The sequence below is a fragment of the Anolis sagrei genome, chromosome 3 (assembly GCF_037176765.1).
Source record: "Anolis sagrei isolate rAnoSag1 chromosome 3, rAnoSag1.mat, whole genome shotgun sequence".
Lineage (NCBI taxonomy): Eukaryota > Metazoa > Chordata > Lepidosauria > Squamata > Dactyloidae > Anolis > Anolis sagrei.
Window position 1 is genome coordinate 155,051,200 of NC_090023.1, and position 23,675 is coordinate 155,074,874.

At 39.9% G+C, this 23,675-nt stretch overlaps 2 protein-coding genes and 1 long non-coding RNA gene across 8 annotated transcripts in view; 2 read left to right on the forward strand and 1 right to left on the reverse strand.

Moving 5' to 3' along the window:
* LOC132771266 (uncharacterized) overlaps window positions 1–10,858 on the forward strand; it is a 54,885-nt gene extending 44,027 nt beyond the window's left edge. Inside the window, exons 7-9 of the mRNA XM_067466252.1 lie at window positions 2,875–2,991; window positions 4,313–4,393; window positions 6,589–10,858. Of these exons, the coding sequence (XP_067322353.1) occupies window positions 2,875–2,991; window positions 4,313–4,393; window positions 6,589–6,962 (572 nt within the window). The 3' untranslated portion in view covers window positions 6,963–10,858. The remainder of the gene's footprint in view (window positions 1–2,874; window positions 2,992–4,312; window positions 4,394–6,588) is intronic.
* A 1,663-nt stretch (window positions 10,859–12,521) lies between these two features.
* MBL2 (mannose binding lectin 2) lies at window positions 12,522–23,452 on the forward strand. Of its 6 annotated transcripts, XM_060769039.2 has the most exons (7): window positions 12,799–12,952; window positions 16,102–16,288; window positions 17,069–17,172; window positions 17,285–17,477; window positions 17,728–17,853; window positions 19,217–19,300; window positions 21,746–23,452. In XM_060769039.2, exons 4-7 carry the CDS (start codon window positions 17,294–17,296, stop codon window positions 22,120–22,122), a joined length of 771 nt encoding a protein of 256 aa, XP_060625022.2. In that variant the 5' UTR covers window positions 12,799–12,952; window positions 16,102–16,288; window positions 17,069–17,172; window positions 17,285–17,293; the 3' UTR covers window positions 22,123–23,452. The 6 variants fall into 6 exon arrangements, with proteins under 6 accessions (XP_060625024.2, XP_060625020.2, XP_060625022.2 ...); XM_060769037.2 differs by lacking the exons at window positions 12,799–12,952; window positions 17,069–17,172 and adding an exon at window positions 12,525–12,667; XM_060769038.2 differs by lacking the exon at window positions 17,069–17,172 and having other exon boundaries at window positions 12,801–12,952; window positions 16,102–16,248.
* On the reverse strand, window positions 16,190–17,353 carry LOC137096748 (uncharacterized). The gene is made up of 2 exons (XR_010909712.1): window positions 17,268–17,353; window positions 16,190–17,090 (listed from the first exon to the last, which is right to left on the reverse strand). It is a non-coding gene; the product is annotated as an uncharacterized lncRNA (long non-coding RNA).
* Window positions 23,453–23,675: the final 223 nt, after the last annotated feature.

Sequence of the window (23,675 nt, forward strand, 5' to 3'; positions counted from 1 at the left end):
CGCAAGAAGTCGAGCAGCTGCGTTTTGTACCAACTTGAGCTTCCGAATCACCGACAGAGGGAGGCCAATGTAGAGGGCGTTACAGTAGTCCAGTCTTGAGATGATCACTGCAAAGTTCTATATGCATATCAGTGTTTGCCTGCCAACCCCCGAAATAATGAGACACACACCAGTATTTGGGTTTAAAATATGGGCAACTTTTATTCATTGTTACCTGTTTAACTTTGACTGGATCTCAATCTATGGATCTTGAACTTGGTGGCAAAGCCGAGATAGCCGCCCTGTCCGGCCTACCCCCTGGCTAGTCAGGGCAAAACACCCGGGTCCCCTGGACACCCAATCTAGGCAACATCTGAAGGAAATGTGTCAGAGAAGTCTCTCTCAGTGTATCTGAGACCATATTTTCTCTATTTCTAGGCCATTATAATTCCCCTCACCTCATCAACTTGAATCTTAGGTGTTTTAGTTAATGGCCTTCACCCCTGAAGGGGGTGCCTTGGGCATATACCAAATTTTAGTTTTTCCTAACTGTTTATCGTGACCACCTATTTAATGCCACACCATTCCAATTTGCCTTGTAACAGTATAGGGTAGGCAAAAAACCCTCTTAGAACATAAGAGGGAAAAAAATCCTACCCAGCCCCCTAATGGCAACCCTAATATGCTGTTTAATGGGAGGGAGTGGTGGGTCGATACTCAACTTCAGAATGAGGAAGGGGGCCAGCCAGAGCTGAGAGCCTGGCTCACCCCTTTCCAGATAGTTCCAACCGGAGTAGGTTTCTCTCTTATAAGGAGGAGGCAAACTCCTCTCCGTCCACAGCTGCGCAGTGGTGGGAAAGCTTTTTACTGTTGCAGGAATCATTTCTGCTTCATTTGGAAACAGAGAGAGATGAGGTGGAATAGAGCTGGACTTGTCAAGAGAAAATGCAAACAAAATAAGGATCTTTTAAAAGAACCTCACTCTTTTTGAAATGTATACTCATAAATACGTACTCCGTATCTATCTTCTAAGAAGTAAATCCCAATTCAATTGAGCCTTGCTCATACAATTTCCATTTGGACATAATTGTGATTGGGCAGCACGAATCTAAAGTATGTTTATGCAAAATTCATAATTCAATTGAGTTAATCATTAAGATTGCAACCCCTACTTTAAGATAATATTTTCTCCATTATTAGGCATTTTCTGTACTTCACTATATCATACCTAATTGAAAGTATGAGTATTTTTCATTATCTCATTATTTGACATTTTGTAGCATTTAATTCAAAAAGCTGTGTTTGCATCTAGTTCATAAGAAGAAAGTCACAAGGAAAGATATTTGGGGAAAGACATTCAGTTCCTGACTGAAACATGTTCAGAATTACTTCTCATATGGATGCACACTAAGAACCCCTTCACACAGGGCAAAAATGCCCCATTTTGCTGCTTTATTTCGGTTGGATGGGGTCTACTATGCACCATCACACGATGCATAGAAGGCTCTGCCCACTTTCCTCCCAAAGTGGAGGCAAAGCACCAAAAGGCGCTTTATCTTTCACTACAGGGAGGAAAGGGTTGTTCAGGTTGCTCTGATAGAGCTCCCACACTTTCCCCCTCAAATTCCCGTGTGATGGCCAAAAGGATGGTAGGGCAATGCGCATTGTCACCCTTTTTGCCATCTGATGAGGGGAGGGAAAGGGTGCCAAGCACCCTCTCCTGTTCCCTTCATGTGATGATGGGAGGAGGGTGGGCACACAGGCTGTCACAAGCCACCCCACACCCTTTCCTTTTCACTGAGGATTGCTGGCGTAATGACATGACCAAAAGGGCCATGTGAAGGGGTCCTAAAAGGTGATGTCAAATACATCGTGGGAAACAATTGAGTGGAGAATTATGAAAGCTATAAAGTGAGTAGGTTCACACACAAATATAATTTGTGTTCTGTGAAGGCACTCTAAGCATGGGAATCAAGGGAGAAAAATAGCAGGAACCTTTCAAAGATCACATGCTATTGGAGTTGGGGGTGCAGTGCCATGCTGCCTAAGAGAGGAAAACAAACAAACAAAAGATAAAGGCTATAAACTGTTTTGGCTCTAGATGGGTAAGATATGGCCACCACAACTGTCCTTAAAAGAAGGCATCCAGGAGGTAAGGGGAACAAAGATAGCGTGACATCTTAGTTATTTTCACCACTTCCACAAAAAAGCAAAATAGTGTTGCTAAATACTTCTCAATAGCATTATTTCAGAACCAAATAATATAAAACACAATTGCCTTAGTAAGCTGTTTCCATGCTTCCTGCCTGGTGTCTTTATCAACAGGATGTTGGAGGAAAGATTTGAGATTTTCTTTTCCGCTTACACCATGCTTTGGCATCTGGTAGCTCCCATGTCACTGGGTGGTGACTCTGTTCTGGGATTTGGCTGGCTTTGAAGGAGCCGTCCAATGTGCAAAAATGATTTAGGAATAGCATCCAACTCTTTTACAATCTTCATTGAAACCTGCTATGTTTTCATGTATGCATACACACACACACCCACTGATATGGAGACTTTTCTCTGTGAGCCATGTGGAGTCACGTTTTCCCTTTTTAACAGAGATAAGGAGTTGTCTGCAAACATATAATGCCCTTCCTTAGCCTTCACTCAGCAGCCATCATCTGAACTGTCCTTTCCTTTCTGGGGGTGGTGGTGGTGGGGACATTTTACTTATGTCCCTTATGTAAAATGAACAGTCAGAACTTCTCTCTTTCAAAATGCAGTCTATCAAAGCCTATTTCTCCCAACTATGTAATGTGACAATTAAGTGTTTTTCTGATGCCAAAAAAACTGTTCCTTTAATCATACTCTTTTGTCTGCTTGAATCCCTTATTCAATTAATGGAATGACCAGGATTGCGAGGGATCCAGGGTCCACCAGGGAAAGTTGGGCCTCCTGCACAGAAAGGAGATCTTGGACCCATAGGAGAAAAAGGAGAAAAAGGATCAACTGGAAGTTGTGATAATTCAGGTAAGTGACCCAGATTTATTAGTCACCCTCCCAGCTTTAAATGTAAATGAAAGAATAGAATGCACTGATGGTGAGTCTTGAGATGATATGGGTCTAAAGTAGACTTGGTGACATGATGAAATAAGTTCTTTTTTGAGATATATTCAAAATATGGGAAATAGGGCACATGGGGGGGGGGTTGAGTTGACATTTGGTATCAAACAGCAGGTTCCCTTTCAGAGCAAAGAAGAACAGTGCATTTTTTCCAAGACCTCAATTGGTAGTTTAAGATCTACTGGGGAGGCCCTGCTCTCGGTCCCACCAGCGTCTCAAACACGTCTGGTGGGGACGAGGGACAGGGCCTTCTCGATGATGAACCCCGCTTATGGAATTCGCTCCCCAGCGAGATTAGATCTGCGTCCTCCTTCCTTACTTACATTTAGGAAAAAACTAAAGACGTGGTTTTGGGCACAATAGCACTTTAGGCACTGAACTTGGACAATAGGATTGTTTGAAAATTGGAAATGGCTTTATGACCTGTGATTCTGTGATATGTTCTATGTGGTTATGTAATTTTAATTAATATCACTGCTTAATTGTTATGTAATGGATTTTATATTGCTGTTTTATATTGTTGTTTTGATACTGTTGGCATTGAATGGTTGCCTGTGTTAGCCGCGCTGCGTTCCCCCTCGAGGGTGAGAAGGGCGGGGTAGAAATGGTCTAAATAAATAAATAAATAAATAATAGTTATAGGGGGAACAAAACATTAAGCTGTCATTGTAGGTGCAGATTCAGATAGGCCACAAGAACAAGTTATTTCTGCTTCCCCTGCCATTTTGAGCCATGGCAGAGTTCATGGGTAGAAGTGGAACATGCTAAGCAACTCTGTGGAGCTGGGTCTAGGAATCAATCTGCTAAAAGGGTCAAGGATTATGTTATATTAGGGGTGCACTACTTGGGATACCAAGTGTCCTTGATTAAAGTTCACCAAGAGTAGACAGCAGTGATGGCCACTGTCTGGACATCTGAGACCTGACGGAGAACTGGAGGTCAGGTACCAATGTGCTAATACTTAGAAAAATTACAACTTTGAACTATGGTTCCCAGGATTCCTCTGTGAGTATGGCCACTGTTCATATGGATTAGGTGACTGTGGTTTATGTAATTTTGAAACACCTTTCCAAGCTTTGCCCGCTCCTCCAGTTATGCCACAATCTGAGTCCAGATTAACCAAGACTGAAAGTGCTATTCTCTTAGTACACAAAGCTGCATGCACATTTAATATAAGATTTATTTTCACCTCAGCAAATGTTACACAAGTAACAAAATTCTTTTTCAGAGCTGGAGCTGCTTGAAACACAGGTAAAAGATTTACAAATGGAAATGAAGATTCTGAAAGAAGATATCAAAAAAGAGAAAGGTGAATTGCTACATATCGCTGTGACAGATGAACTCTACTCTACTCTATTCTACTACAATTAAAATTTTCACTCTGTAATTTATACTATACTAGAAGAGCAATGCCGAATACAGTAGCATTCTGACTGTGCTTTTTTAGGGATGTGCGATCCAAAAAATAGTTCAAAAGCCCTTACAAAACAGGGGAGGGAGCACTAAGGTGAATAATAGAAATATAAACAAGAGTGGAATGTACAGTAGATATTAAAGGAAACTATATATCTACTGTATTATAAATGTATCATAATCATACTGACTCATTTTATATACTAATAAAATTAAAATATAGAAAAAACTGGGGGTGCTAGTGTTTTGTTTCTAAACTGTTTATACAGTTAGGGAAAATTACTATAACACGAGTAATGAAATTTTGTTATTATTTCATTATAGTAATTGAACATAATTACTATAATCGGGGAAACTTCAGGGGCTCCTTTCTCCCACATTTCACAGCTATGGGAGGGACAAATTTATTCCCATCCTAATTAGGGCTTTCTGATGTTGACCAGAATTCTGGGTCTTTGAATTCTCTGCCATAGGGCTCCTCGCCTTCCAAAACTACATTTCCCAGAATTCTGTGCTCATTCTGTCTCTTTCCCAGCTAACTCAGCTTTGTTCTGCCCTGCTGCTTTCTCTCCTCATGGCCTATCTCTTCTTAATTTTAAAAAGAATGGCAGCCTTTTTGGACTCACCTCGCTCACACTGAAAATGAAACTGACTTCCTAGCTTTTCAGTATCCAAACAAAAAAGTATTGGGTGATTTTTAATTCTTAAGTTTTTGCATGGGTGCCCCCCCCCCCAACCCGACTTCGTGAAGATTTGCACATCCCTAATATTGTACAGCAGTATGGCCTCAGTATCCTAAAGGCACCATAGAGGCTGCCTATGAATATCATGTGCTGTATGCTATATTTTACAGGAAACTGGCAAAATTACACTATGTAACAAAATTTGAAAGAATTTTCTGTTCCTGGTTTGAAAGTATTATTTCCCATTTAATTGTGTGGTACTTTCTTTGAAAGTAGTTGTTATGCTCCAGAAACGTCGTTTTTATGACTACCACAAAGTGTTAAATTGGTTGAGGCTCGATCAGCTCTTCATTGAAAAACTATTTATTTATTTATTTATTTATTTAGCGCTTTTATAACCCAGTCTTCTCGACCTCCGAAGAGGGGCTCAGGCCGGTTCACAACAAAAGATTCATAAACAATAATGTAAAACATCACACCTCATAAAACACTAATACATAAAATACATTAAAATGCAATCATATAATTACATCAGGCCAAGTCGTCAGAATGAAATCACAATTCATCACCATCCGTCCGTGTGGTCAAGAGTTATTGACTTACTCATCAAATGCTAAATTCCAAAGCCATGTTTTCACCAGCCTTCTAAAAGTCAGGAGAGAAGGGGCAGTTCTAATCTCCAGTGGGAGAAAGTTCCAGAGCCGAGGACCACCACCGAAAAAGCCCTGTCCCTCTTCCCCACCAGACGTGATTGCGAGGGTGGTGGGACTGAGAGCAGGGCCCCTCCAGAAGATCTTAACAACCTTGATGGTTCATAGGGGAGAATCCGTTCAGACAGGTAAACTACAGGAAAATGTGCTGCATTTTTCATGTTTTATGATAGAACTAATTAGGAAATGACCTTTACAACCCAGGAACAATAATTGTGTTACATAATGTAATGTATTGAATAAGTACAGACAACAAAGTCCATGATTCAGTGTAAAAACACACACACATGTGCCTAATTCTGCATAATTATGCTTGTTTGAATGTTTAAATTTTATGTATGCCTTAAGTTTAATGGTTTTTAATTGGTTTTACATAGTTATATGCAGTAATTAGTTATGATTTCTTTGTGTACTGTATGTTGGCATTGAATTTTTGCCATTAGTATGTGGTAAACCGCCTTGAGTCCCCCTAGGGGTGAGAAAGGCACTATATAAATACAGTAAATAAATAATAATATTCAAAACCTGGAATAGTGGAAGTGCCAAGGGTCTCACCAAAACCAAATGTGATCATGGTGATTTTCGGACAGATGGGTGATATTTGGGGTCTTATAACTTAATTTGGTGCTGCTCCCTCACATGGGGTTGGAGGATTGGAGGTATATGATAAAATGTGTGACATATCTGTTTCTTTTTAGTTCAGCATGTTCCTAATGGCATAATAGTTGGTGAGAAAACATTTCGAGCTGATGGTTCCAATGGTACATATGAAATTGCACAATCCAAATGTGCGGAGACTGGTGGTGTACTTGCTTCTCCAAGGAATGCTGTTGAAAATGGTGCTTTGCGGGAAATAGTGAATTCACATAATATGAATGCACTACTGGGAATAAATGATATTCAAACAGAGGGCACGTTTAAGTATCCAGATGGAGAAACAATAGGTTTTGCAAATTGGAATACAAATGAACCAAATGATGCCGGTGGGGAGGATTGTGTAGAAATTTTTGGAACTGGACAATGGAATGACATCCCTTGTAGTCTTGAAAAACTAATAATTTGTGAATATTAAGTCAGAAGTCATTCCAAGGATCACAGCATTTAATATATTTTATTTACAACTTTCAGCCAATTGAACTATACCGTTGATCAACCATCTGACTAAGATTTAGGAACTAACTGATCAATTAAATAGATTTATTTCTGAATAAAATCTATATGATTTTAACTTGAGTGTGGAGTGCTGAAAAACTAAACTGACAACTTATTCTTTATGGGTGGAGATGACATATTCAATTCCATATTGCAGAAATCCACTAGAAGCAGCATTGTCTCAAAATAGTTTTCTATATAGCTTAGATTTTGAGAAACACATATTTAGTAATCAAGGCATTCCATTCTAAATCAGTACAGATTGTCTGTTTAATAATTTGCTCTGGAATCTTTCCCAGTACTGATAACAGGCTGGCTGGGCACTAATATTTTATCCATTTTATAGGATCATCTCCTCACCCCCCTTTAAAAAAAAGTCAGGGACAACATTCAGTCTAGTCTACTGGGAGCATTCACCTATTCTTCAGAAATTTTCTCACTTGAACCTTTCCTACTCACTCCTATGGCACACAGCAAACAGGAATTGATCAGCAACTGAACAAGAGGTTTGGGAAGAATTCACCATGATTTAGAGGAGTTGTAGTACATATAGAGAGAACTGTGAACTCAATCAACAATAGATCTGGACCACACTTGCCACAGAGAATGGGATTTGGGGGGAAATGACCCACCCACATGGGATTGTACAATTCAAAGTGCTGGCTTGCACAATTCAAAGTGCTAGCTTTAGCTTTTAAAGCCCTAAACGGTTCTGGCCCGACCTATCTGTCCGAACGCATCTCCTCCTATGAACCAGTTAGGACGTTAAGATCGTCTGGGGAGGCCCTGCTCTCGGTCCCGCCGGCTTCACAAGCACGCCTGGCAGGGATGAGAGACAGGGCCTTCTCAGTAGTGGCCCCTCGGCTGTGGAACGCCCTTCCTACAGACATTAGATCAGCCCCCTCCTTACTGGCATTCCGGAAGAGTGTGAAGACCTGGCTCTTCGAACAGGCTTTCAACTAAGCAGTACAATTGAGTGATTATTGGAATGGAATAATGGACAACGAGATTGGATGCTGATTCTATTGATGAGACGTGATGGATTGTTATATTGCTGTACTGTTGTATTGATTCTGGTGTTAATTAGTTGATATTACTGTTTTAATTGATTACTGATTTTGTATCGTCTTGTTGTAACCGGTTGTTAACCGCTCTGAGTCGCCTGAGGGCTGAGAAGAGCGGTATATAAATGAAGCAAATAAATAAATAAATAAATAAATAAATAAATAAATTGTAATTCATCTTGTAGCCACCAGAGATATTACCAAACTTCCCAAAACAAACAATGCCTTTCTCAAGTAACCAGGGCATTGCCGGGTCTCCAAGCTAGAGTGAGTGTGTGTGTGTGTGTGTGTGTGTGTGTGTATCACAGGCATGGACAAACCTTTTGACACATTGTGTTTTTAAAATTTGACAGATAGGCCAGGTCAGTGGCAGATACACAGTGTTTGTGTGAACTAATTGAAATTAAAACATGAACACATTCTTACGCACATTGCACATATCTTGTTGTGGTGCAAAGAAAAAGGAAAGAAAGAATAATACAGTATTTAAAATGAAGAACAATTTTAACCAACATAAATGTAACAGTATTTCAGTGGAAGACCCCAGGGGCTATCCAGTTCAATCCCCTTCTCCATGCAGGAAAAAAAATCAAAGTACCTCAACTGATGGCCATCCAGCCTTTGTAGTAGTAACAATAGTAGTAGTAGTAAATAATAACAACAACAGCAGCAGCAGCAGCAGCAATAAAGAGCAACCCCAAAGGCCAACTTTTAGCAAGGAAAAAAAGACTTTGGGGGGAAAGGGAGGGGGAGGATCAAGAAAGAGGAGGGAAATATTAGAGGGGAGGTGGAGTGCCTGAGAATGCTTCACAGAGCCCCAAAGTCTCCATGGAGTACACTGAGAACCACTGGACTAGAGACCCCATGGGCCATTTTCCCCTAGCTGCTTATTTAAGTAGCTTTTCTATCTCACATGTGAGTTGTATATTTTATCCAGTTCTCTCTATAACCATTAGGCTATTATCTCCAACACTTGGTGAACTCCCGTCTTCAAGAATAATGACTCCTTTCCCCACAAATTTCATTTTCAAGCCCTTCCAGTCATATTTGTGAGTGTCTTATCAACAAAAAAAATTCCTGCCAACTGTTGAGAAATGTTACCCATATCTTGCCAGACAACCATCCTCATGAAAGTACATACCATGGTCCAAGAAGCTAAAACTCATTACTAGCAGCACTATCTGTTGAGACAGTTGTTCATCTACACCAATGATTCTCAACCTGGGGTCCCCAGATGTTTTTGGCCTACAACCCCCAGAAATCCCAGCCAGTTTACATCTGGGGACCCCAGGTTGAGAACCACTGATACACTATTCTTCTTTCTCTACCTATGCCATATTCTTCAACTGGGAGCAAAAATGAAAAGATAATTTGTATATTGAGGCCATTTAGTTTCCTACTCAGAGCCATGTAATCCCTCGTGATATGCTGAAGGCTATACCTTATAATGTGATTGATTCTCATATTGAACAAAACCTAAGGTCAGTTGGCTTAACAAGCCTTGTCACCCACTTTGTTACATCACAGATTTCTTTCCACTTAGCAAGATAGCAAAACTTTGAAGTCATCCTATCAGGCTTACAAATCACTTCTGTTGCACTCAGCAGGGAGCCCCCTAACACCACCATATGTCCCCTTGGCAGTGGCCATTCCTTGTGCCACCTGCACATTTCCTGAGGACAGACACTGTTGCTTTTCTTCTTGCTATTCCTTATCATCACTGCTAGTAGAGAGTGCTTCTATTCAAATCTGTAGTTTCAAGCTCAAAAAATGATCCCTAGTCCTTCTACTTCTGTGTGTCCTCCAAATGTCATCCTCTTGCACTTGGTGTTATTGAGGACTCCCAACCCTACCCCTAATAAAAAGAAGACATAATTCAACCTCCATGGGAACTGCAGCTTCCCAAGAAAAGAAGTTCAGATGAACTAGAAATGGCCTCCATCCCCACAACCTTCTTGGCACTGACCAAGACCCACCTCCTCACCAATTGGAGACCTGGGGAATGCCGGCTGGCTTCTCGGCACTGGCCAGTCAGGGGAAAGGGAGGGAATTTCTAAATGTAGTAATGTTAATGCAAGAGAATTCTTGAGTATAATAATGTTTGGTTACGATTATGCTTTTACGCTTATACCTTTTGAGCATCCATGCTATATGAGTGTTCCTTTTGCACAAATTGAATAAAGGTCTTTGTCATTTGCCTTCCAAATGGTGAGATTCCTGGTTCCTGATTCATGCCATCCACAGTTAGCAAACCTAGATATTCCACTCCAAATTTCTGGCATCATTGCGACCTGATCCATTCCTCTGAAATGTTCATTGTATTTTTATCTTCCATAACTGTCTGCTCTGCTGTGTCCAAAAAGCTCATACTCCCTAACAGGCTGGAGCAATGTTTCTCGAACTCTGCTCCTCCAGATATTTGGACTTCAGCTTCCATAATTCCTAACAGCTGATAAGCTCCTGGGATTTCTGGGAGCTGAAGTCCAAAACACCTGGAAGACCAAAGGTTGAGAAACACTAGGGTGGAAAGTAGATACAAGTTGTTGGACCTTCTCTTCCAACGGAGGGCTAATTAATTGGAAAGATGTCAAGATCTCAATGTTCCAAATGACTTTTAACTGCAATGTTTTGTTAATGATGAGTTTAATAAAGACACTTCTCAAAAACAATCTGGACAAAGAAAATTGTTTTTTGGAAATTGTATCATGTTTGTATAATAACAATTTTAACAACAATAAATGGTCTAAAATTATTCTAGAGTTCATTTGTGATGGTTAAAACTAAAAAGAAGCTATTATATCTGATTTTATAAAACACTGTAGGCTTTTTTTAAAAAGCACATTCTAGCAATGTAAAATGAGAGTGGATCTGTCAAGACCCAGAAGCCTCAAGAATGACAAACACAGTATAAAAGGTCCAAACAAAGGTTTATTAAACACAAAAAGGCTTAGAGACACTTAACTCGGTGCCTCTAGCACAAACTAAGAGTCTATAGCAACTGCTAAGCAAAAAACCCAATTTAAAAATAATCTGGATTATACCAGAGTATAATCTGGGATAACAAAAAGTTACAGCAATCCACTTGAAAGGTCCAAAAAGCACAAGAAAACAAGGTGGGAGCATGCAAAATCAAAGTCCAAAAGCAGTCCAAAGTCCAGGCACATCCAAAATGAGATGAAGCAGTCCAAAAAGCAAAGTCATCATCAAAACACAGTCCAGAGTCAAAGGGGAGGTTGAAGTCAACACTTACGGAGTTTCAGCCAGAAGTCACGGAAACACGGAGATCTGTAGTCCAAGGGCCCAAACTTGAGAGTAATGACAGTAACAAAGATCCAAACCCAATAAGACACTTTGCCTTCTGCAAAGACCCATTGAATTCAAACCAACTTATATCCTATAACTCCTCACCAGAGGATGAACTGCTCCCCACCCTTTCATCATCACTTTCAGCTGCCCCATTCCCTGCAGCTGAGCACTGATGCCCATCTCTCCACCTTTGTCAGTGTCTTTCAAGACTTAGGTCTTCCCAAGTGTTCCCAGATTGCCATTCCTCTGCAAACCCCTCAATGTCATCACTGGATGTAGGCCGAGTACAGATGCCCCTAATCTCCTGCTACGGATCCAGTCTAAAGCATCCTCCTCCCCATCGTCACTCCCAGTCCCATTACTCCTTTGAAAACCCACAAAGTCTCCAACAGAAGATGAAGACTTTGTGGGTTTTCAAAGGAGTGATGGGAGTGATGCAGGAGATTAGGGGCATCTGTACTCAGCCTACATCCAGTGATGACTTTGAGGGGTTTGCAGAGGAATGGCAATCTGGGAACACTTGGGAAGACCTAAGTCTTGAAAGACGCTTCCTTTGGATCTCCTCATCTGATTCTTGAGTAGCCCACTTAACTCCCCTGCTTTCCTCTCCTTCCCCCATTTCACAATCTGAGAAACCCTCGAAGGACTCGGAATCAGTTGGAGCCATGAATATGTCTCTAATCCGCTTTCGCTGCTGCTGCTCCTCCAACACCTGCGCAGCCCTCTTCTCCCTTCTACCAGTAGTAGGAACGTTACTATCATGCTGTACTACAACAGGATCTTTAACATTTGGAGTAACACCAATCAGTCAGGTTTTTCAAGAGGTAACAGCAAGGGGGGGAAATCCCACAGAAATATGTATGTACCTGATAGAGAACAAAGTGTCTCCCAAAAATGGTCCACTTTTTGTGGCCTCAATTCAGAACTCTGTTTAACTGTTTGGAGAGGTCAAATGTGACTCACCTCTTCCTTCCTTCTGGGAACTTGGTATTGTTTGAGCAACTATGCATACAAACTCTATTCTTCCTGATATTTACTCTTTTCCCCCATCCTCCTGTTTTAAAGATTTCTCAACCTCACTAGACATTAGAATTATAAGGTCACCCTAGAGAACGTACCAGAAGTTAAGTCATGTGTACTATAATAGGCCTGATAATGGTTCAAAAGTACCAAGTCTTGCGGATTTTTGTATGACTGTCATTCATAAAATGCCACAAGATGGAAAGAAACAACTTTGGAGAGGTGATCTGAAAAGGTAACTTTAAATGTATTCTTGTTATCTAGTAAGTCAATAGGCAACGAGCTTATCATAAAACACCACAGTCCATGCTAATAAATGGTGAAATAGAAAGCCCCATTTTGCAATCCATAGATTTGTGCAAGCATGGGGATTAAGTAAACATGCTTACCTGTGTAGAGGGTTTTTCCTTACCCTGTTTTTTCTCAGCATTCTGAAGAGAAGATAAATCTGCTCTTTGTTCCCACCTTTGTATTTTTTTCACATCAAATGAATTATTTTATTTGAAACTGGATTGAGCTGGTAAGTAATGCTGCTTTACACCTTAATTTCCCCCACCTTTAGTGGTTGCTTTATTCAGTTGGTCTTCCTCCATGCTCTTGATGCAGCTGAATGAACTGTAATCATGTTTTCTTTGGGTGCTTCTACACAGACACTATAATGAATTTGAAGCCACCCTCAATTTGTGCTGTGGCACAGATCAAGCTAGAACTTGCACACTAAGGCCCCTTCCACACTGTCCTATATCTCAGGAACTGATTCCAGATTATCTTGTTATCCCAGCTTATCTGGCAGTGTAGACACATATAATCTATTTTAAAGTAGATAATCCAATCCTGAGATATAAGGCAGTGTAGAAGGGGCATTAGGTGAGCATTACAATTATTGTGTTGTCAAAGGCTTTTATGGCCAGAATCACTGGATTGCTGTGAGTTTTTCAGGCTGTATGGCCATTTTCCAGTAGCATTCTCTCCTGACATTTGCAGCATTCTCCCCTGACCCCTGAAAAATCCTCTGAGGATGCTTGTCATAGATGCAGGTGTAAGGTCAAGAGAGAATGCTACTGAAACACGGACATACAGCCCAAAAAACTCACAGCAACCCCATTACAATTATTGAAAGCAGAGATGGTTACATTGCAAAACCCGAGGCATAGTTATGCTGTTATGGATCTGGGTTAGAATCCCTGCATAATTTCCATTTAAGAAGGGCAAAATCTACCTTGAGAAGAGAAAAAGAATCACAAATTTGAAAGATCTGCATGTTCAAAAAGTTAGTTTCCATGCTCGTTGATACCTGCTTCAACCTTTATATCTCACCAGAGAATTTACTTGTCCGCTTTTATAATGATAATGACTCGGTGTGTGCAAATTTCCAGCAGTCAATTCTGATTGTGGCAAAATTCAGAGATTTGTGGATACAAACTGCCAAAACAAAACACTGGAAGGGCAAAATAGAACACACACAGAATTCCGGAAAAAGTTCATTAGCTTTGTTTATACTCTGATGGCTTCTTTTTCCATACTTAAAGAAGCAGCAGGTTGATGGGCATCACATGATCAGCCTCAGCCAAACACAAGCTGAATTTCCTCTCTATTGTCCTGGACTTCAAGATCCAGAATTCCCTGTTTTTTCCCTACAAGTTGTCTCCTCCTTTCAGAATGAGAGAGAGAAAAATTAAGAAATTCCTAATTATCAGTGGATGAATTGATCTTTCTGAAACTTGGCAGGAATTATGCCCTACTCCTGTTCAGTCACTGTGGAGAAAATCCAGGAGATACCTCCCTCTCTCCCTTTTTTTGGATTTTTTAAATGTTATTGGCAAAAACTTAAAACACTTCCCAAAACTAAGTGGATGAATTCTTGAATTCTTAATAATTTCAGTTCTTTACCTAGTATTTTATCTTTTGGTTGTTTATTATGTTCAAGTTCCTTTTCTTTAATTTTCAGTTGAATTTTGTGCAGTTTGACCCAGTTTATTTTCTTTTTTTATTACATTGAGTTGTATTAATTTACCCCTTATAAAACTTTGCCATATTCCAGAATGTATATGGTGACATTCAGAGAGTTGTGTTTAATTGTAGAAATCCTAAATATAGTTTTCACATTTCTTTAAGATTTCTTCTTTCTTGAGTAAATTGTCATTAAGCCTCTATATTCATTGTCTGTCTTGTCCTTTTAGTTTAATTGAAATGGAGACATAGTCTGACACCATCCTTGGGTGGAATACAAAGTTTCATATTTTATTTATTTATTTATTTCACACATTTCTACCCCACCCTTCTCAACCCCCGAGGGGGGACTCAGGGCGGCTTACAAAAGGCACAATTCGATGCCAACAACAATAAAATAAAACATGTATCAAAAGCAATTATAAAACACTTAAAACAGTTAAAACAATCAATAAAACCAATCTAATGTTCAACGTTCGCCAGCTCAGAATCCATAAATTCATTCCACATTGTCAAATCATATCAATTCTAGTCGTCATTGTCCTTTGTCTATCTGCCAGATTACCCAAAGGCCTGGTCCCATATCCATGTTTTTAGTTTCTTTCTGAAAGAGAGGAGGGATCTCGATGATCTGATTTCCCCGGGAAGTGAATTCCACAGGCAAGGGGACACCACCGAGAAGGCCCTACTCCTCGTCCCCACCAATCTCACTTGTGATCGAGGTGGGGCCGAGAGCAGGGCCTCCCCATAAGATCTTAAACTCGGCGGTACATAGAAGGAGATGCGTTCGGACAGGTACGCTGGGCCGGAGCCGTATAGGGTTTTGTAGGTCAAAACCAGCACTTTGAATTGTGCTCGGAACTGGATCGGCAACCAGCGGAGCTGACATAACAGAGGGGTGGTATGTTCCCTGTATGACACTCTGGTGAGTAATCTGGCCGACGCCTACTGGACTAATTGAAGTTTCCGAACAGTCTTCAAAGGCAACCCCACATAGAGTGTGTTGCAGTAATCTATTCGAGATGTAACAAGAGTGTGGACCACTACGGCCAGATCTGTTGTGTAGTAAGGCTTTTTGTGTCCCAGATTATATCAATTCTTGGCAGTCAATTGTGTCTGTCTGATAGGAATGTAAAGTCCTTTTTTGGATCCATGATGAATTTGCCATATGTCTATATGATCTAGATTAGTGGTTCCCAACATTTTTTTGACCAGGACCCACTTAAACAGGGACCACTCTCCAACATTAGTACCAAAAGGTGCGGGGCTGGTCAGCTGTGTGGAAAGGAACAGAAATAAATAAAATAAAATAAAAGGGAATAAGGTTAGTGGATTGGATTTTCGTTCTTACAGCTCACTGCTGGGCCATGGCCCATAGGTTGAGAACCACTGATCTAGATCATTTGTCAACTTCCAAAAACTTTGTCAGAGTTCTCTTCCTTTGTTTTGTTTTTATGCATGAATTTTCCATCTATATTTTGTTCTGCCACTGCATTGAAGTCTCCTAGTCTGATCAGTTCATAGCAGTTTATATTTTTATTTGATGGTGTTAGATAGTGTTCAATAATTTAATGATGTTAGGTGATATATAAAATCATACTGTCCATTCAGTATGATTTTATAATTATGCTTTCTCCAATTTCCTCAATCTGGGTAGATATCCTAACTGAGACTAATGTAATAAACCAATAAACCAATAAATCACTATCTTGTTCACAGTTGCTCCAAAACTTAATGCTTGACGCCTGAAGTTCAGACCAGCCAAGAGGGAGGGAGGGAGGAAGTAAGGCAGTAAAAGTTCAGTTGGTTTCTATCTCCTCTCTTCTCCCCCTTGACCCTGCCTCGTGTCCTGCTTTGAGAGCATCGGTAAGTCTCGTCTCTTCAAATCTTCATCTCTTCTTGCCAGGTAAGTTAAATTTCTACTCACTTTACCTTATCAAAGGTCTGTATCTTTAGTCTTTGAACTTTACGATTTAGCTAGTCCACGGACTGTAAGAGAAACCTTACTTTGAAAAAGAAACAAAAAGACAGTTGACGTTTTTGTCAAAACAGGCAGCAAGGTAGTAGCCTTGGATGCCTCTCCAGTCTTCACTCATTTCTGTGTTTACTCCTCAAATTGGGAGCTATAGGTCATAAATGCAGAAATGCAGAAACTAGATGAATCTGTGTAAAGCCCCTCTGATTCTCTCTTAGACCAGAAAGAAAAAGTCCCTGTACTTGGCTGAATAATTTACCTTGCACACAGTCTCTGAGTAGCAAGTTCATGAGTTGTCTTCACACCTCCATGCTACCAGAAGTCTTCGTTCTTGGACATCAAAGAATGTGATGACTTATGGCTTATGTGAAATGTGATGAACTCTTAAATTTCTAGCTTCTTGGGTTTGAAAGAAACTATGGGAATGCCTTAAAGATGCTAGATGTGAAATCAATACTCTTGACTCAATACACATTTCTATGAGACAGAAGGGTGCATTATTGTTAGTCCTAGAATGCCCAGAAAGTAGTCAGACAGGACACATATAATACAAAATACCTGAATGAGTCACTGAAACTTCACTTGAAGTAGTTCATTTCCAAAAAGCTTTCAGATTTGGTATGTATACAAACCAAGAAATATAGTGTATTTAAAAATCTAAAACTTGGACATCTTGGTAATTGTCCTATTCACATTCATTCTGTTGTGCAGTAGGTCAAGGACAATGCTTTCCCTGTAATGTCAATGAGGAACAGGGCTTATTTGACTAATATAATGGATTGATGTAACCAACAAATAGTGGACAAATAGACTCTGTAAGTGAAATACAATCCTCCCTAACTTGTGTAAATAGTTCTATAATGGTCATAGCTATTTTTTAAACTGGTAATAGATAATAATCTCCTCTTACCCTGTTCTCTTTCTAAGGTGTTAGCAATGTATGTTCTCAAGCTTCTTGGATGCCTAGTTCTGGGATCCTCACTGACATTGTCTGCAGTTTCTGAATCAAGCAGATGTGAACCAAACTCATGCACCATGATGGCATGTGGCAACCCAGGACTCAATGGTTTACCTGGAAGAGATGGGAAAGATGGCATAAAAGGAGAGAAGGGAGACCCAGGTATTGCAAAAGTGGTCATGTTACAGTACAATTGTAAGCACTGTTTTATAGAAGCAACAACAGAAGTTTGCAATGAAACTGGAAAAATCACATTTGCTTCCTACTTGTTGAATATTCTATATGCAACATACCAGAGGAAGAGTAAGTCACATAAAAGAAGTATAAGAAAGAGTTAAATTGATGGCTTCTCTGTTGCTATATGTTATCATTGGGAACTACTAACATTAAAGTGATCTTTTATTTGCATTAGGAGATTCAGTGAGAGGACCACAGGGTCCTCCTGGGAAAGCTGGGCCTCCTGGATTACCAGGAACTCCAGGAATCCCAGGAATTAAAGGGATCCCAGGCCAGAAAGGACAAAAAGGAGATGCTGCTGGTAAGAAACATATTCTTTCATGGCTATATTTGGGTGTGACAGCAAACATAAATAACCCTGTCCCAACAAACTGAGCACTCCTTCTGTCTTCCCATTTTTTTTCAATCTAAAGCATCCTAAACAGCTTGTTTGCTCTTGTTTCAAAACCTTAGTGCTCTATCAATGCTTAGAACCATCCAGAACACAAGACATTCCTCCCTTTTGGCAATGAGAGACTATTTGACACTATTTGAATAATTCTTCTTCCATAGCGCTATTTTCAAACAGTAGGCCCAGGTAATATATTTTATGCTCCCCCCATGCTTTGGAGGGCACAAATGTTTTTCAATGGGTTCACATGAGGAAATGTTTGTGTCAACGAGTTCCTCATTATGGTTAGTTCATCCTAATTCCAAAATTTCAGGTAGCACTTGAGCCCCCTCTGAAACAGGGATGAGTGTTGACATTAATATGAAGGGGCAGTTCATACACATAGCAATTTCCTTGTGAACCTGGCTAAAGATTCACACTTGGCTTCAACAAAATATATAGGTAATCATACGCAAAGGGACCTAATCTGGCCAGAAGGCAATCCAACCAGGAGATACTCTCTTCCAATGTGCCATATGCAGAGGTGGCCCTAGGTAATTTTCAATGGTAAGCAAACAGTATTTTGGTGCCCCCCCCCCCCCAACCAATCATTGATATATATTTTCTGTTCATCATAGGAGTTCTGTGTGCCATATTTGGTTCAATTCCATCATTGGTGGAGTTCAGAATGCTCTTTGATTTTAGGTGAACTATACATCCCAGTAACAACAACTCGCATATGTCAAGGTCTATTTTCCCCCAAGAGCGCCCCTGGGCAAAATCAACTATACTGCGAATGCTTACTTTGGGTTTAGCCGCCCCTGGCCATATGGTATAAAGGCACATGATGTAGGAGCTAAGCATGGGTGCATCTACGCTGAAGAATTAACTTCAGTGCTATGAAATCATGGAAGCTGCAGTTTTACATGGTCTTTAACTTTCTCTTCCAAAAAGGTCTGGTGCCTCACCAAATTACAACTCCTAAGATTAAATACAATTAGGGTCAAACTACAATTAGGGTCAAACTGCATTAATTTTTCAGGGCAGATGTACCCCATGCCTCAATATGGTCAGTGTCAGCATTATTTAAGGAACCCATGTAACTTGCTCTGAAGTCATCTAAAGATAAATAAAAGATAATTTTCATCTAAAGATAAATAATTAAGTCAGCATATTACAGATCCAGCATATTGCAATGGACCAGTGTCAGTGTGGATGACCTATAGTAATTTATACTAAATAGAAATGTTTAGGCTGATCTATATTCCTCTCCCATCTCCCTTTTATCACTTAGCTCTTGATGCGATTCAAAGACAAGTTGCAGCTTTAGAACAGATTACCCGGACTCTTCAGGAAGACCTTAGAAAATCCAGAAAGCGTAAGATGGAACATGACTTTTTTTGTGCTTTGTTTTTAGTTTCATTTTGAAAGCATGCACATGTGTGAGAGTAATAGGTTGATATTGAAGTTATCATGGTGGAAATACCTCTTGTATTATGTTCTTAGCATAATCCCAGATTTCTATTGCTGTTTTTCTTGTGAGTTCAATTGCATAGATCTTCTGCAAACTACTAGGAAACTTGCAGAACCTCAGAGGAAATAGTACACACACCCCCACACACATATACGTGATGAAAAAATGCCCACAGGTTCAGTTACATGCCCATTCAGCTTCCTATATGCACCTTAGAGAGCATTTTGTGGCTAAACCTTCTTTCTTTCTTTTTTTGAAAAAAAATGTTTGTTTTTTAAATTTTTGGATGGCCCAGGGGAAGATTCAGACCTGCTGAAAATGGCCACTGAGCCACCTATCTATCATTTGAGATTGTTCACTACATACGTGTACCTACCTTGCTATTGTGAATGCATGCGAAGGGAACATTCTTCAAGTCCAAATTTCTTACAATTCCAGTTCTTTCTGTGATAAACTGATGTCAAGGAAACTGCACATTACCCACAGTACAGAAAGAAGGACTGACATATTTGATGCAGGGATGGGAGTTCAAACACTATGCTCTCATGGATATCCACTAAAATTTGTATTAGCTTTATGTCATTCCATTATGTACATTGTAATATTCTTACTGAGTCAGTATGCATGCTGCTCTTCTGAGCAATACTACGGTGGAGGGGAGGATAGGACTAGTAGGAACTACAACTTGAAATGCAAAAGAGAACAAAATGTATACAACATAATCCATCCAAGATGATTTTTTTAAACACATTGGCAATAGGCTTGACCGTGGATGCATTTTTAGCTGTTTCCTTCAGCTTCTTCAGCTTCTTTGGGAGACCATAACGGCAAGGACCCAGCCGACATAGTCTCCCATCTGTAATGGGATCACATAGCATCCAATCATGGCTCCTCCTCCCCTTTTCACTTGTCCACAGAATTTTTGGGAGTTTTCGAGGTTTTTAAAAACAACATTTTAAAAAAACCTACAAGAGCGATCTCCGCTTTTCCCTCCCTCTCTGATTGGCTGAGAGGCATGTCAACAGGTTTGGCTTTGCCTCTCAGCAGGGCTTGGTTGCACTGTCAATTTTAGATTGATTCTAATGCTACATGATTCTAATGATTCTAATGTAATCCAATGCATTCTGGGAAAAGTAGTTTTGTGCTGGCATATGGCTGAAATTACTATAAATGGGGAAATTTCAGATGCTCCTATCTCCCTCAGTTTAAAGCTATTGGGGTGAAACTTGCTACAATGATAGAACACACTTTCCACTCTTAGCCTATTAAATTTCATAATGTTTCATTCATCCACATTAAACCCCTGTGCCGGCAGGACTGAAGACCGACAGGTCACAGGTTCGAATCAGGGGAGACACGGATGAGCTCCCTCTATCAACTCCATCTCCTCATGCGGGGGCACTAGAGAAGCCTCCCACAAGGATGATAAAAACATCAAATCATCTGGGCATCCCCTGGCCAACATCCTTGCAGATGGCCAATTCTCTCACACCAGAAGCGACTTGTAGTTTTTCAAGTCGCTCCTGACATGACAAAAAGAAATTCATCCACAGAAACAACATTTTTAGCTATCTCCACCTCTGCCTCCCCTCTCTCCTCCATCAGGCCTGATTGGCTGGAGAAGCATGCCAATACGTTTGGCTTCGCCTCTCATTGGTTGCCCTGTGAATTTTAGCTCCATCACAGCTACATCTGAACATATCCGTGACTTAAGAATTGAAGGCTCCTTTTGATTCAAATTCTTAATATTGGGGGGGGGGGGGCATGTCAGAACTTGTTTCAAAATTTCTAAACATCCAAACTAGATGCAAATCAAGGGTATTTCTGCATCAAATGCACAATTCTACTCTCTATATATCTATGCTCTCTCTGCTTGCTGCTGCTCTTCAAGTTACAGGATGGGGCCTTTTGGGGAACTTTTTAAAGGAGATTTTATTTCTAAAAAGGAAAAAAATTCTAAAAATCAGGAGATGACCCAAATTTCATGAAACTTGGTGAGCTAACAGTGGTAGATGTGTCCTCCAAATGTGCTGATTTTCATTCCATTAGCCCTATAAATGATGGAAAGGGGAGCCTAGGAATCTTGCCCATTGCCACTGTAGTCCGAAAACAGTTATCTGGCTGTGTGCCTGTTTTGGGAAGGTGCATAAACATGGATACTGGTGTCTACCAGTATCCGGCCAGCAAAAATGGATTGAGGTTCAGCCAAAATGCACAAGCCTTATTGGCAACTTTTTGTCTTTTGAACATATAGTTGTAAAAGGTGTTTAACAGAATCGTATTACTGAATATTGTGGACTGATGACTGTGTTTTCTGAAAATTGTTTTCATACTTTTTCAACATTGTAGGTCTTTTGTGGCAGGGGGCAGTGAGCGTTGGTGAGAAAATCTTTGTTTCAACTGGCCAGCAAGACACTTTCTTCAAGGGGAGGGATCTGTGTGCCAGTGCAGGTGGAAAACTTGCCAGCCCAAAGAATGAGGCTGAAAACAGAGCCTTGACAGAAATGGTGAAGAAGAATTACAAGTATGCTTTCCTTGGAATAAATGATATCCAAACGGAGGGCACATTTGTAGATCTGAGTGGAGCATCTCTACGTTATACCAACTGGAAGTCAGGGGAGCCCAATGATTACAATAATAATGAAGATTGTGTTATAGTGCTAGACAATCAGTTATGGAATGATTTTAATTGTGAACATAAATCACCAATATTTTGTGAAGTTTAATCTATTTACAAAGAATTCTAACTCTGGAGGCACACAAACTAGTTGTTGGGAACATCTAGTAAATGAAATTAACTTTTTACTCTGAGATCAAGACTACAGATGGGGTTTTGCTGAGCTTTATTTTTTGTTGGAAAATACCAAAAGTCACAAAATTGCACTACTGAAGAATGTGCAAATGGTAGATTTTCTGTCTCAATTAAAGATTGGTGAGAATCCATTTCAGTTCATTGAAAAGTCAGATACATGTAAATGTGCAAAATCTGAATACACGAATAAATGAAACTCACAGATTTACCCATCCCTACTTGAAAGAAGATGATTTTTACAGTGTTAAAATCATATGAAAAGAGGAATATGTTTGTTTTTCAAAAGCTTTTGTTTTTTGTTGGTTAAATTTTTGGAATATTGAAACATTGCAGAAAACCACAAAATACTTGTATTAAACTGAGATAGGGAAGAATATATACATCAGATTTTCCTATCAGTCCACCTTCAACTTATAGTAGAGTACATGACTACCGTCATACTCTAGGTTCAATTAGTAAAATTCCAGATATAATATCTAGATGTGGCTTGTCAAATGCAAAATGAACCAAAGATCTGTTTGACTGAATGTAAATATTTTTCTAATATGTTTTAATTGTGGAAAACAATTTAGCTTCCTCAATATGCCTAATCATTGTTTATCACTTCTGTAAAAAGGGGGGGGGGGGGGTGCTCTCCAGGCAGATGTAATTTTTCAAAAATGAAAGCTGGAATTTTATGAATCTGAACATCATCTTATTCTGATATAACTGCAACCCTGTTGCATATGAATGGCCTGCCCCATCCCATTGCAACCATTTGATAGTTTTCACATTGTAGTACCATATAAATATGTGTTTGCTACAGTACCTACAGTGTTCCATATATATTTAAATTCTGTTCTGGGTGCAGCTATTAGATTTGTAAGGAAACACTGCACAAGGAAGGAATCTGTTTAGTACTTGCTGGTTATGCATTCCATCTGAGATTTCTATCGCACTTAAGGGTGTGCAATTTGGGAAAACCCTGTGCCATTTTTGGTGCCCAGTTTTTGGCTCCTTCCCCATCCCCCCATTCTTTTTCAGGGTACTCCCCAAATTCAGAAGGGGTTTCTGTTTGCATGCCAGCAAGATTCGGTCCATTGGCACCAATGGGAAAACATTAGAGATTCATTTCTTTGTCATTAGGCCTATAAACATGAAACCTGTCTCACTTATAGGCAATATTTATAACTGCAAGCTTATCAAAATGTTTCACCAGTGCACTGATTTTTGGGAAATTTTAAAAGTTTTTAACCATAACATTTTTTTTTATAAAAAAAACACGACGGGGTTCTGGGAAATGAAGCCTCAAACACATGCCACAAAAGGGGAGGAGAATGGACATAGTCAACCAGATCTCTGATTGGCTGAGAAAAAAGTGAAACATACAGAGAGAAATCTCAACTCCCATCATGTCTTAGGAGGGAACACAGGCTCCTTCAGTACCCACATCACATAAAGTGCTGCTAGGAAAGTGATCATTTGTCT

What these genes read in the sequence shown, in the direction of transcription:
- MBL2 (XM_060769041.2), top strand. Translation starts at nt 17,294, where the DNA reads ATGTATGTTCTCAAGCTTCTTGGATGCCTAGTTCTGGGATCCTCACTG. An exon ending in AGGAGAGAAGGGAGACCCAG is followed by an intron (nt 17,478 to 17,727) that starts GTATTGCAAAAG and finishes TATTTGCATTAG; the next exon opens with GAGATTCAGTGAGAGGACCA. An exon ending in CCTTAGAAAATCCAGAAAGC is followed by an intron (nt 19,301 to 21,745) that starts GTAAGATGGAAC and finishes TCAACATTGTAG; the next exon opens with GTCTTTTGTGGCAGGGGGCA.